At 40.2% G+C, this 13,175-nt stretch overlaps 2 protein-coding genes across 5 annotated transcripts; one reads left to right on the forward strand and one right to left on the reverse strand.

The window, feature by feature from the left end:
- Positions 1-705: 705 nt before the first annotated feature.
- Positions 706-4,726, reverse strand: si:dkey-204f11.64 (guanine nucleotide-binding protein G(I)/G(S)/G(O) subunit gamma-5). 2 transcript variants are annotated; one of them, XR_013098259.1, is made up of 4 exons: positions 4,576-4,726; positions 2,787-2,913; positions 2,538-2,664; positions 706-979 (listed from the first exon to the last, which is right to left on the reverse strand). XR_013098259.1 is itself a non-coding variant. In XM_004568607.3 (3 exons), the coding sequence occupies exons 1-2, from the start codon at positions 4,666-4,668 to the stop codon at positions 2,788-2,790; spliced, it is 219 nt and encodes a 72-aa protein (XP_004568664.1). In that variant the 5' UTR covers positions 4,669-4,726; the 3' UTR covers positions 1,500-2,664; position 2,787. The 2 variants fall into 2 exon arrangements, 1 of the variants encoding a protein (XP_004568664.1); XM_004568607.3 differs by lacking the exon at positions 706-979 and having other exon boundaries at positions 1,500-2,664.
- Positions 4,727-6,998: 2,272 nt separating this feature from the next.
- Positions 6,999-13,169, forward strand: clpp (caseinolytic mitochondrial matrix peptidase proteolytic subunit). Of its 3 annotated transcripts, none has more exons than XM_004568609.5 (7): positions 6,999-7,154; positions 9,052-9,153; positions 9,561-9,632; positions 9,715-9,811; positions 11,032-11,219; positions 11,295-11,400; positions 12,448-13,169. In XM_004568609.5, the coding sequence occupies exons 1-7, from the start codon at positions 7,143-7,145 to the stop codon at positions 12,690-12,692; spliced, it is 822 nt and encodes a 273-aa protein (XP_004568666.3). In that variant the 5' UTR covers positions 6,999-7,142; the 3' UTR covers positions 12,693-13,169. The 3 variants fall into 3 exon arrangements, with proteins under 3 accessions (XP_004568666.3, XP_014265327.3, XP_076739045.1); XM_014409841.4 differs by having other exon boundaries at positions 7,001-7,154; positions 9,055-9,153; XM_076882930.1 differs by lacking the exon at positions 6,999-7,154 and having other exon boundaries at positions 7,184-9,153.
- The last annotated feature ends 6 nt before the right edge of the window (positions 13,170-13,175 follow it).

The raw sequence follows: 13,175 nt of genomic DNA on the forward strand, positions 1-13,175 counted from the left end.
GCGCAATACGGCATGTGAAATCAAATTTTATCATGGAGATTAAAATATATCTATTATTGACGATTTAAAAAAAACAAACAAACCTTAAAAACCAAACGAAAACTGTACTTCTGCCCGACACCCACAGCTGGCTATTTGTTTTTAGGGTCTCTTTATCGCCATGTTACACAAGAGCAAACACGGTATCTCACCCCCCCTAACCACCATCGTCACCACCTGCACCCCCTCTCACTCACACACAGACACACGCCGTAATAGTAAAAACAAAACCTTTGATCAGCACCATAGAGATTAACCACAGACAGTAACACATTTTTCTAGCTCAGGTTATAAACTTACCAGCTTCTTCAACTAGACTAGTACAAGCTCAACACAGATTCAGCCCTACTAATATAACATAAAGACGACTGTAATGACTGTAAGCAGGCAACAGAGAGAAGCCCATTACCTGCAGGTGCTCTCCGACTGTATGGGGTCAGCGCACCACAAAACCACTGAGACTATCATTTCTAGTGGACCAGCTTCTAGATGTATTTGTGTGAGTGCATAGTTTCAACATATAAGAGAAGATAAGATAGAACTTTATTAATCCCTCGGGTGGATTCCTCTGGGAAATTCGGTAATATGAGTGAGCACAGTGTTTCATAATTAAATAACCCATCAGAACTTTATTTTTTAGGCTTTGCTCGAGACCAAAGTCCTGGCCTTGTACTTTATTTGAACATCACTTTTTTGCTTTGGCTTTCTAAACATGATGAACTCCCTGAAAAACAAATTGTTGCATTGTTGAGTTTAACCAATTCATGGGTATTTTCCAAAAATGACCAAGAGCAGGGGCAGGAATTACAAGTAATATACGTATTTCCCAGCATGCATCAGCACTGCAACATCAACACTTCTCAGAAAAGGCACTTATTTTTAATCAATGGAGCATGAACTGATTGCTCGAACATCCGAAATGCAGATTCTCAAGAAGAGCCTGCAACAAGAAAAATAAAGTTCGACTTTGGTTCAGAAGATAGAAGTGCAACTTAAACATACAGCGGAACTCTAATCCAATAATCCAGGTGAGTAAAACCCAGAGAGTTGATTCAGCTCATCTGGACACGTTTTCAGTGAGAGAAACGTGTCATCACTCATCTGAGTTTCAGCTTACTGCAGGTTTCCCCAACCTTCTAAACACTGCTGATGCACAGTGAGTGACACAGGCATCACAGGCTAACATGGAGCCACAGGCTCAGTTTTAGGCCTGTTAACGTCATGACCACCGATCAATGGCGACGAGTACTATTCATGATAGTGATTCATTAACTCTTGCGTCTGCTTCCCCATTTCCATGATAGCCATTAGCTTTTCACATCCTAAACACTGACCACTACATTATTAATAATGTATAAACATAGTACATCTTCATTTTTTGAAGATATCTTTTGTGCATTTTGTATTACATTTTTAAAAAACGGAGAAAGCAAACGGAAAGGAAACAAAGTACATACAGATTGTTAGGGTAATAATTTAATGTGATACATGCATAGTAGCAATTAAATGACAGTGCAAGCAACAGTAGGTGTAAAAAACACAAGGGCCCATATCTGGCACATTTCATTACACTGTAAATAAAGTCACCATAAAACATTTGCTGTTCTTTATGTTATGATATGAATTCAAATACATTTTAGAGAGAGCTTTCTGACACAAACTGATGGCTGGTCATTTGTGTAGTACGCTCCGTGTCCAATGAGCTTCATTTATGCTCAGTTAGTTCCTTCATATCTGAATTAACTCGTGGTCATTTTCAGTGGTAAAAATAGATGATTACAGACAGTCAGCTTCTGACTGATGATGGGAATACATGCGTTAAACTCAGTTGTTCAGAAATTGAGTTATATTGAATGTTTTCATCTAGTGCTTGAAAGAATTGACAAAAAATGAATATATAAATAAAGAAATAAAGATTAAAACGATTGTTTTACACCTGTTCTGGACATAGACTAAAGATAAATGGAGCCAGTGTGATGTTGCTCAGTGGGTTTGTTTGAAGTTATATTTGGATGAGAGTGTGACATGTTATTTACCAACACTAGCAGTTAGCTGCTCGTAGTGTTAAGTAACATAAAAAAATATTTGAATAGTCTGAGTAAACACATTTATTTCTGTTTTAAAGCAAACTAAATGACATTTGGAGCCAAGTGGTCATTAGAGGAACTTCTGTTTCTTGATTTTTAAAGTCTAGACTCTAAACTCTAGAGTCTAGAGGTTGCTGCTTGATCCTGGGAAACATCTATAAATGGGAATAAACTGCTTAGGTTTGTATTTTAAGGTGTAATTTTCATGGGAATTTTTCTAGTCATGTTGTTTTCAGCTGTGTGAGTTTTCATCCAGTTTAATTCAGTTGTATTTTATTTATATAGTGCCAAATACAATTGCACATCCACTGATAATGACTGTTAAAAATGTTATTCCACAGGTCTTCAAAACAGAAATGCAGAATGCAGAAACACACAAATAATTAAAATAAGATTGGCTAAATGTTTCACCTGAAATCATTATCATTTAATCAACTCCCTCACTGACTAGGTCTTCGTTATCTTCAACAGTGGCGGCGCACATGACAGAAATCCACGTTAGAACAATGAGGAGACTGCCTGAATGCACTCTACGGATCTACAAAGAGAACAAGTAGATTTAGCTCAGAGGGATACATCTTGTGCTCTAATAAATAACAAGCTTATTGTTTAGCATTTCCAAAATTAAAAGAGCACAAATATATATATAAAAACTCATACCTCAGAGGAGGACACATGACTTGGGAGGCCGGAAAGGATTGTCACTGGAGGGCACCCCGGTGAGGAGAGGGTCTTTGTGGGCATTTTGCAAACAGAAGTTTTTCAGTTCTGCAGCAGCCTGAGAAACCTGAAAGCAAGTGTTAGTGTTAACTAATAAGTACTATAACTAAAAGAAGAGTGCTACAATAACTCCTCAGAAATATTCACAGTATGTGATGTGGAGTTTTGGTTGTTTTTGTTTTGTTGGCATATCCCAAATAGCACAGTAAACACAGTGGAGGCCGTGTCACAGTCTGGGGCTGGATTTATCTAATGGTGTTGAGAATCGTATCAAAACTAACAGAATTATGGACACAGAAAAGTAAAAACCAGACTTTGATTTATTATGTAGTACCACTTGTAAAGCGACTGATCAATGAGCCCAAACACACTGCCAACGCAGTAAAAAGGATAGCTAAATAAAACACACTCACACACACTGAAGCTATGTGGGATCATCCTGACAGAGAATGGAACAAAAACCAGCAAACATCCAAAGAAGAACTGTTTTTAGAAAATCTTGGAGAACCTTTCCTGAAGATTACTAATTAAAAAAAAGTACAGACTGTATTGAAGAATAGATGTGATCACATAAAATGTTGATTTTCAAGCTTGTCAGAATTTTACAAACTCTGATTTTGCATTATATAAAAGTGAAGTCCTAGCCAAATATAAATAAGTGAGAGGTGGCTCAGGACTTCTGCACAGTACTGTACATGCTGTCAATAGACATGGAATTGTCATTTCCTTTTCCAATAAATAGGTATTGCACACTTTACTAAGCATACCTGTTCAACTGCTTGTTAATGCAAATATCTAATCAGCCAATCACATGGCACTTGAGGTGCCATGTGATTGCAAAATGCATGTGTAATGCATTTTGGATGTTACACTTTGTGATTTTGCCCACATTTGTTTTGCTTATCAAAATATTTAAAGTTAAAAAACACTGATGCCAGTTTCCATTGCATGAGCTTGAAAATCATCTGCAAGTTGTTTCTGACACAGTGTGAGGTCCTGTTTCATGTGGATTTCCTGTGAGCCCCTCAGCCTTGTGCTTGGTCCCCAATACCCCAGTTTAACACAGAAACCATAAGAAAATGTTGCAAAACTTACAAAACTAACATCACAAATTAAATTCTTCTGTGTGTGTGTTTTGGTTTTCGGACTGTAACAAATTACAAGAACTTGTCTGCTGAATGAAACTGTTGTGTGATTTCTTTTAATTCACCAAACACAGACACACTTGAAACTGGTCTGACTTCTGTTCTAAAATAAGTAGCCACCCAACAATCAGTCCAGTCACGCAGCACCACAATTAACAAAGCTGCCACTGTGTTTGCTCCTACAGAAAAGTCTGTTTTGCTACCATTTCCACTGCACACCAAGAGATGACACTGTGAATGGCTTTCAAAACACGCTAACATGGGAATGAATAAAATATAGGTTATTGCAGTGGTGTGCGTATCAGGTCGTTTGATGTCCTTTGTGAATGCAGGAATAAATAATTCAATAATTCATTTTAGTGAGTGTATAGGCTGTATACTTTTAACAAGAGCAAACACAGAACACTTATTGAAACACTGAAATAGCTTTTGAATTTTAATGTTCCCACTTTGACGCTAATTGACAGATTAATTAGCTGCGTCGGGCGCCACGTTAAGCTTAGGTTGTGCTTCAGGGCAGGAGTCACGCGCAGGCAGCGGAGTAATAAAGTGTTGAGTTCAGCTGTGAAGCGAGGTGAGCTTACCTTTATCCGGCGGACGCTGGCCTCCAGACGAAGCTGTTTCACTGCCTTCTGAGCGATGACTAAACTGCTGTTGGCGGCGCTGTTGTTCGACATGATTGAATCCAAGTAACAGAGTGAGGGGGCAAGTAGACAACTGCACTTATGTTCCAAGTTTGGGCTGTAGGAAAGTACATCTTCCGGTCCAAGCTTTCAAAATAAAAATCCTGTTCGTGTTCATGACTGAAAAAGTATTTGGACCATTCAGTTAAAAAAAATATATATATATAATACTCCATTATAACACAGTAATAAACTTTCGTTTTCTGACAGTGTTACAAAGTTGCTGCTTCCATGACTAAGTAAAACAAAAGAGTGAAATAAAATAAAAATAAAATGACTTTAGGCTCATGTAGGAAGTAAAGACAACACATCACAGAAATTGTAATACAAATTGTATAGAAAAGGTTTAATCTTTAAAAACACACTGTCATGGTCCTGGTTTGGTGACCCAGCCTTTGTGTTTAGCTCTTTAGTTCTGTGTCTTCGGCAGGACATGATCATAGTGCCACCAAGCTTCCCTGGGACACTGACAGAATGTGCTGGAAATTTCCCATTCGATGAGTCTTCTTCCTTACCCAACCAGTAGGTGTGATAGAGGGGTGTGGAGCTTACTCTGTGACATCCTCCAGATATCTGCATAGCTGAAGCACCTGTTCACTTTCAGAGACTCCATGGGTTGACTTCCTTTCTGCTTATTTACGGTCAAGAAATGGTGCTTTATGGGGCTTCATGTAGCCCCTGAGGTAAGGTGAATAGAAACCCACTTGTGTTGCAGTCTTTCCTGCTGGCAGATGGCCTTTCCTAGTCATCCACCAGCCTTTCCCAGTTGTCACCTGTCCTTTTGAAGAGGTCACTGGTTTCCAAGAGTGCTCAGATTCTTTTACAGGCGTGATGTTTCTCCTGCTCTAAGCCTGTGCACTTGCTCTGCCAACAAGGGTCAGCTGCACGGTTGTCAGCTGCACGGTCATCAGCCGGAGGCTAAGAGCATTGGATGTTTTGCTCCCTATCTCAGTACATCTCCCAGTGGCGAGGCAGGGACACAGTTTGAAAACCATAAAATTGTATTTCTGCACTCACAAGGGGATTTCCTGTGAAAGTCACATGCAACAGGTCTTATGTAGCAATGAATCCAAATTTGAAAATTTTGGTGCAAATCATCCCAGTATTTGTATCGGGGCCATCAGTAGTGAGGTTCAGCAGTGATTGTCTTCTGTGCAAAACACAATGGAGGCTATGTCATAGTTTGGGGCTGAAATTTCAGCTAGTGGTGTTGGGGATCTTATCAAAATAGATGGAATTATGGTCACAGAAAACTGGCATCAGATTATGAGATAACATCCATTACCATTTGGAAAGCATATGATTAGCAACAGCCTAATTTTTAAACATGACAGTAATTTCAAACACATTCCCAGAGTAAACACAAAGTGCAGCACTCAGTCATGGACTGGCTCCTTCAGAACCTCGATATAAACATACTGAAGCAGTGTACGATCATCTTCATAGAGAACAAAACAAAAGCTTGACAACATTCAAAGAAAGGGCTTTGGAATATCTTTCAATGAGCCTGCAAAACTCCCAGAAAGTTGAGTCTGCTTATACACATGTAGTGTTTTTAGTGGGAGAAACATTTTGTCACTCATCTGAGTGACTTCTTCAGGTCATATTGACATTAGACTGCTTAAACAGAGAGCATGCATTGAAAAATAACTGAAAATCAGCATTTACTGACTTTCAAGCTCATTAGAATTGTGCAAACTCTGTTTTTGCCTTATATACTGTATTTCTATATAAACTGACACATTATCAATACATCACTGGACCTGAGGCTCGGGTTCTAGAGTGGGTGTAGCAATGTTTTGAATGCATCCATCAGAGTTTGAGTGTATTTGTGTGGGAATATTAGATAAAAGTGCTTGTGTATAGATAAAAATACTGAATGAATGCGTGTGTCAAAGTACTGAAAGAGATTTGCAGTAGAACCCACTTTGAGTGCTAAAACTGAGTAGAAAGGTGCTGTGTAAGTACCAGTCCGTTTACCTCTATCCTATTATCCTAGCAAAATATGACTCAATACTTTTGTACAGTACTGTACAACAAAGCACAAATTATTCTAATTAATTAATCTAACTAAACTAATTTCAAACGAAGGCTCTTAAATACTTGGTGCCTGATTTTTCACTAATTTGCCTCTTCCTAATCCTCACCATTATTATTTAACACGTGCTTCCTCTTCATACTATATAGATTTGTAGCTGGACTAAGTGCCTCTGAATGGAACTCTTTTTTCTTTTAGGTGCTCACGAAGTTTGAGGAAACAGCGTTAGCCGGGTTAAACGCACCATTGCGTGGTTTGCCAACTGACAGACGAAGAAAGCCAGCACGATGAGGTTGGTCAGCAGGTGGCGGTATAGCACCTCCAAACCCGTTGGATAAGTGCCAATAAACCCAAAGGAAGAAGAAGTTGAAATTGGTTCCGGAGGAGCTCCGGGGTCACACAGGAAAGCTAAACCCTAAAATCCTTCAAAATGCTGTTACGAGTGAGTACTGAAAACCTTTCCAGTAAGCTTGACTGTCCGCAGACGACACATCACAAACTGGTTATATGTGTACTCGGCGGTTTGTGCTGTTATTCTGTCGTGTTGATGATGTTAGCTAACAGCTTGTGTGACATAAGTCTGATGGCATCACCTTTAACTTCCTAAGACTCGAACTCTTCCACGACATGCATTTTTAATTTCTCTTTGATATTTAGGCATATTGGGACTCGATGAATGTAAAAACAAAGAATTACCAGATTTTTTTTACCTTATTTTTAAGAAAAATGAGAGCCACATATGAGGATATTTGTTTAAAATTTCGATAGAACAGTAGCAGTATAATGTCCTCGTAAGTGGATATCAGGCCCTTGTAGAGCGAAATTGAGTATTTTGGTCTAAATAACCCAAAATGTGATGTCCACATATGTGGACGCCAGGTCCTAGGAGGTTAAAGCTGCCAGCTCTGTACGCTAACAGCACTGAGGATCACAGAGAGCCCGATCAGCAAACACAACGAGCTTAAAAGCAGTTTGTGGGGCTTTCTCCCCACGCGGTGCTTCTTTAGTTTTTTTTAGTTTGTATTATTGTTATTATTATTTGATTGTACAAAGAGTGTTCAAAATAGTCGTATGAAAAAAAGTTTCAACTCATGATCAGAATTCTATGAGCAAATTCTCTCTGGATTATTTTTTAGTCCGAGGACAGCTGTGAACTTATGAACATGTTTGCTCCTTAAGCAATTTTAGTCTGTCACTTAAAAACAAACTAGTGCTGAAAACATCCCTTAGAGATGTTGGCCTTTATTCACATGATGCATATGGTCACACATAGTGTCATGCACTTGCTGCAGATTTGACAGCTGCACATTCATGATATGAATCTCTGTTACGTCCCAAAGTGCTCTGTTAGACTGAGATCTTGTGACTCATTTGAGTGCAGTGAATCCATTGTCGTGTTCACGAAACCAGTCTGAGATCATGCTGGAAGCAGCGATTAAGATGGGCAGATCATAAAAGGCTGTACATGGTTACTTCTGCCCTATAAATGATGCTTAGTTAGTATTAAAGGGGCCAAAATGTTCACTGAAAGTATCGTCCACACCATTATACCAGTTTGACCAGTTTATACAAAGCAGGATGGAGATATGCTTTTATGTTGTTTACACCATATTCAGACTCTACCATCTAAATGTCTCAGCAGAAATGAAGACCCAACAAACCGGGCAAAGTTTTTTCCCTGTCTCAGCTAGGACTGAGCCATGCTTGACACTAGGTGGCAACAGCAGTCTGTAAATGAGAGATGAGATGAGATAGCCTTTATTTGTCAGTTGCAGGTCTTTGGCCACAACCAAGATGACAGACCTTGCCGACCGTACATACAATACACAAACATCACATTGGGGAGACAGGTCAGGCTAGGTAGCGAGGAAAAAAACATCGAAATGTGTAACACAAAATGATAATACAGGAATGCACAGATATCAACACACCATAGCACAATAAACACAGACAAGCAACATGGGAAAGAGTTCCAGTGTGTACATCTGATCTGGGACCGCTGCAATCTTTCGACTGCGCCTCCAACTGACCCGATGGCCACATCAGAGGGGAGGTAAGCGTTGGAGGTGGCGTTGGATCCGGGGTAGGGAGGGTGATGCGTCGGTGAGTGCTTATCAGTATATGTATGTGTGTGCGTGTCCATAGTTCAGCTGAGACAGTGTCCTTCGCCCTGCCAGGCTAAGTAAACAGTGTTCCAGCCAACCCAGGTGGCCTTGTAGGGAATGGGAAGGAACAGACTAAACACAGTCGTTATCAAATGTCTGGAAACTGCAGTTACTGAACTTTTGGGAGTGTTGTTGATCCTATATCTTGGGAGGATTTTTTTGTCTGTCTTTCAGCAGGTGTTGCGTATCGGTTCTTTGACACTGACACACAGCAGATCCATCCACCACAGTTCCATATGCCGGACTCCACTCATACCCATAGTCGTGGAGCAGACGGTGAGTGTGATCATTTGAACGGCTGAAGCAGGACTTTCTGTGTTTAGTAGAAGTGTATATACAGTCAGTATAGAGGTGTATATACAATATAAATACATGATGGTTTCTTTTCTCTTGCAAACAAAAATGTTGCACAAAAAGAATTTAAACAGGTGTGAATCATGAAGATTTAGGATGAGAGAATTTTTGTTTGCTTGGCAAAGCAAAGACAGACATCTGTATAAGTGGCTTTATTCCTGCTAATATCGATGTAAAAACATGAATTTGTGTTGCGGCAGCATATTTGTGAACCTTCTGTATGAATTTGAGATACTGTGCTGTTCAGACCTGTAATCCACAGAGAACATCTTTGTCATTTGATTTAAAATCCTCTCCTTTTGTTTCGTTTTTTGTTTGTTTTGTTTCAGGGGAGAGGAGAACGAGCATATGACATCTACTCTCGCCTCCTGAGAGAGAGAATCATATGTGTAATGGGTCCTGTAAGTGTCTTCCTGAAGATTTTTGGAAACATGTTTTCAGAGTGATTTATATTCAAGCTCTTTCTCTTCCCCGTCTGCTCAGATCGATGACTCCATAGCCAGTCTGGTTATAGCCCAGCTGCTCTTCCTACAGTCAGAAAGCAACAACAAGCCCATCCACATGTACATCAACAGTCCTGGTATGACATAATCAAAACGAAGAGTTCCAATCTGAGTATTTTGCTGTGAGGTTTATTGATAAACTTTATGAAAAGAAGGATGAAGGAATGAGACATTTCACCGTCATGAAAATGAAACAGCAAAGAACTTGTTAGAGCACAACTTTTTCATTTCTGATCCACGGAGAAAGGCTGAGCTGCGTCAGTGTTACAGTAAACCACTGCTGACTGCGAGAGTACTCGCACTAACTATCAATATTTTCTCGTATATTTGTGTCATTGTGCTAAGGCTCAATTCTTTTGCCAAAAAGTAGTGCAGTTAAAACCTTTAAAATTAACTATAATTTTTTATTGCTTATTCAAAATATTGATGTTTTTAATCGCAGTATTTATAAAGTAACAGTTTCTTGATTTGTAGTAACAGAAGCAAAACCAGCTGCTTCACTGGCACTTTCACAGGCTGCTGTCATTTTGTTTGTGACTGAAGCCTGTCGGTGTTTGTGGCCATGCTTCAGCTTTGGTCATTGCATGTATGCTTATGGTACAGTTTGTATTAAGTGCTGTAACACTGTTTGTGGGTGTGATGGTTGCACTAGCGTTGCATTGAAGTTAAAGTGGACCTGCTATATTCATTGTCAGCTCCATGTTTTACTTTTGGACTCTGTTAGAGTAGCTTTGCACGATTCACAATACAAAGTAATCTTGATTTATCTTATACTGGGCTTTGGTGCAGCCAATTTGTCCATCAACAGTTAAAGAAGCAGTTCTAGCCCCGCCCCTTTAAGCCACCTTTCTTCTGATTGGCTGCCAAATAAAAAGTTTGAACAGCAGATGGGCAGAGCTTCCTTTTAGCCCCTCTCTTTGACAGCATGCATTCACGGTAATGGAGCTCAAAGGGATTACTATACATAGGGTGGCCTGATTTTTTTATTTTTTTTATTTTATTTATTTGTCTTTTTTAACGTTATCCATTTTTAAAAATGAGCATAAATTGCTTTTATTGTGATGAAACTTGAGGAAAAGCACAATACGCCCACTTCAGTATATTCCAAATATGGACATATAAGAGCAACAGCAGATGATCTTGTGTTGTTGGTATCACACAGTCCAAATACTTTGTGATCTGAATCTCACAGATGAAATTTTATGCCTGACATAATTAACGTCTCTGTTGAATGCAGTGTATTTAAGTAAATGAGTAAATTCATGCAAAGACAGCTCTCATTCTGTCTCTTTTTAAGGTGGTGTGGTGACAGCAGGACTGGCCATTTATGACACCATGCAGTACATTCTGAATCCCATCTCCACCTGGTGTGTTGGCCAAGCGGCAAGCATGGGCAGCTTGCTCCTGGCAGCAGGAACGACAGGCATGAGGCATTCACTGCCCAATGCCCGCATCATGGTTCACCAGCCTTCAGGAGGGGCCAGAGTAAGTTAGTCTCTCTGTGAGTACTGGTCAGTTGGTGTAAAGAAGGGAATAACATTCAGTGTGCTGTGTGTCCAGGGTCAGGCCACTGACATTGCTATCCAGGCTGAAGAGATCCTGAAGCTGAAAAGACAGATCAACAACATCTACGCCAAACACACGGGCCAGTTACTGGAGACCATTGGTATGTTTGTGCAGCTCATTACCACAACACAGTACAAACTTAAAAGTAGGACAAAAGCAGCACAATGATTTCCCCCCTTTGCATGTTTCCTGGCGACAAAAAACTTGGATTTCAGACAAAGAAGGCTAATCCAGGCCTGGAGTGCACGTCTCAAGTTCGTGGCAATGTGTGACATGCAAATAACCAACCGTATATTATATATGGACGAGGGTGGCCATAATGTTTTATTCTGAAGAGTGTAGGACTTGCAGGTGTGATGAACATTAATATTTGGAATTCACAGAGGTGTTAGACATCATCTCAAATAGGGATGGGTATTGATAAGATTTTCACGATTCCGATTCCATTTTCGATTCTGTTTAACGATTCGATTCTTTATCGATTCTTTTTTTAAAAAGGAGAACACTAAAGTCGATTAGCTCAGAACTTTGTTTTATATCTTCCCTTTGAACAAGATAGAAATTTAGGAGTAGCATGGCCTTACAAACCCAACAGTGAGATCTTAAGAGATCCAGTCTATGGCTCTTCAATGGGGTGTCACAGGGTCCCCGGGGAAAAAAATGTAAAATAATAAAATAAATATTCTTCTGTAGCAATAACAAAGTATAACATAAATTATTCTGTAGCAATTACACAAGAATATCCAGTAATGTCCCTGCCTACAATTGAACACATTCACTTACCGAAAATCATCTGCTGTGGCAAATGGGTGAAAACCTTTGACCACAAACTTAGTCACTGCGAGGTGACATTCGTCTATCCTGGCCTGAAAGGAGACGCTACCGGCAGACTGCAGCGAGAACTGCCAGCATCTGAGCCAAACTCTGTCTCTCTGATCATGGTCGCCTAAATGCACAGTAATGGCAGGTTTTGTGATAAGGCAGATCGCGCTAACATAATACGCACTGTTAGTTGATTATTTACCTGCCGCATTAACGGGAGAGGACGTTTGCACGTCCTTTTTCGATTTTCATGTGTATAAGGAGAGGAGGAAAGTTAGTTTAAAACATTTAAACTATAAAACGCTCATTTCTGTCCGACTTACAGAAAGTGTAATGGAAAGGGATCGCTACATGAGTCCCATGGAAGCACAGGACTTTGGCCTCATCGACCGGGTCCTGGTCCACCCACCACAGGCAGGGCAGGATGAGCCAGAGCTGGTGCAGAAAGAGCCGGCGGCAGCGGCAGCAGAAGCAGCAGCAGCAAGCCCCTCGCCCCAGCCAGAGTCCACAGATCCTGAGAAGGCCTCCCCTGGGACAAATCCACCCTCCTCATACAAACCAGAGCCATGAACGCACCACAGCAGAGCTGTCTGCTAGCTGCAAGATCATCTTCAGGAGTCAAGAGAGCAAGATCCAGCCTCCCCGTGTTTCTCCTCCACTCAGTAGTAGCTTACACATGAGCAGGACCCAAGCCAGCCTCATGTACAGTCATCACAGTAACGTCTTTTTATGATGGTGCTGTTTCCTTTTTTTTTTTTTTTAAACGTAATTTCTGTGAAAGAAATCTTCAAAGAAGTGATATTAAAACGTAGTTGATTTTTATAATTTATACCACAGGAAGGAAAGCAGTGTTTCATCTGGGTGGGCTTTGGTCCTTTCTCTATGGTGGCTGAGCTGTACTGTACATGAGCTTGTTTAGGGGGAAAGCTTAAGAGTACAGAGCCATCTGTTTCTCTCTCCTGGCTGATGTCCACTCGAGACCAGAGAGAACCTGATTTGATGACCTGATGCTTAATATTTGTAATAAATATGATCAGTTAAACATGACTCACA

This window comes from Maylandia zebra, linkage group LG4, assembly GCF_041146795.1.
Source record: "Maylandia zebra isolate NMK-2024a linkage group LG4, Mzebra_GT3a, whole genome shotgun sequence".
Classification (NCBI taxonomy): Eukaryota; Metazoa; Chordata; class Actinopteri; order Cichliformes; family Cichlidae; genus Maylandia; species Maylandia zebra.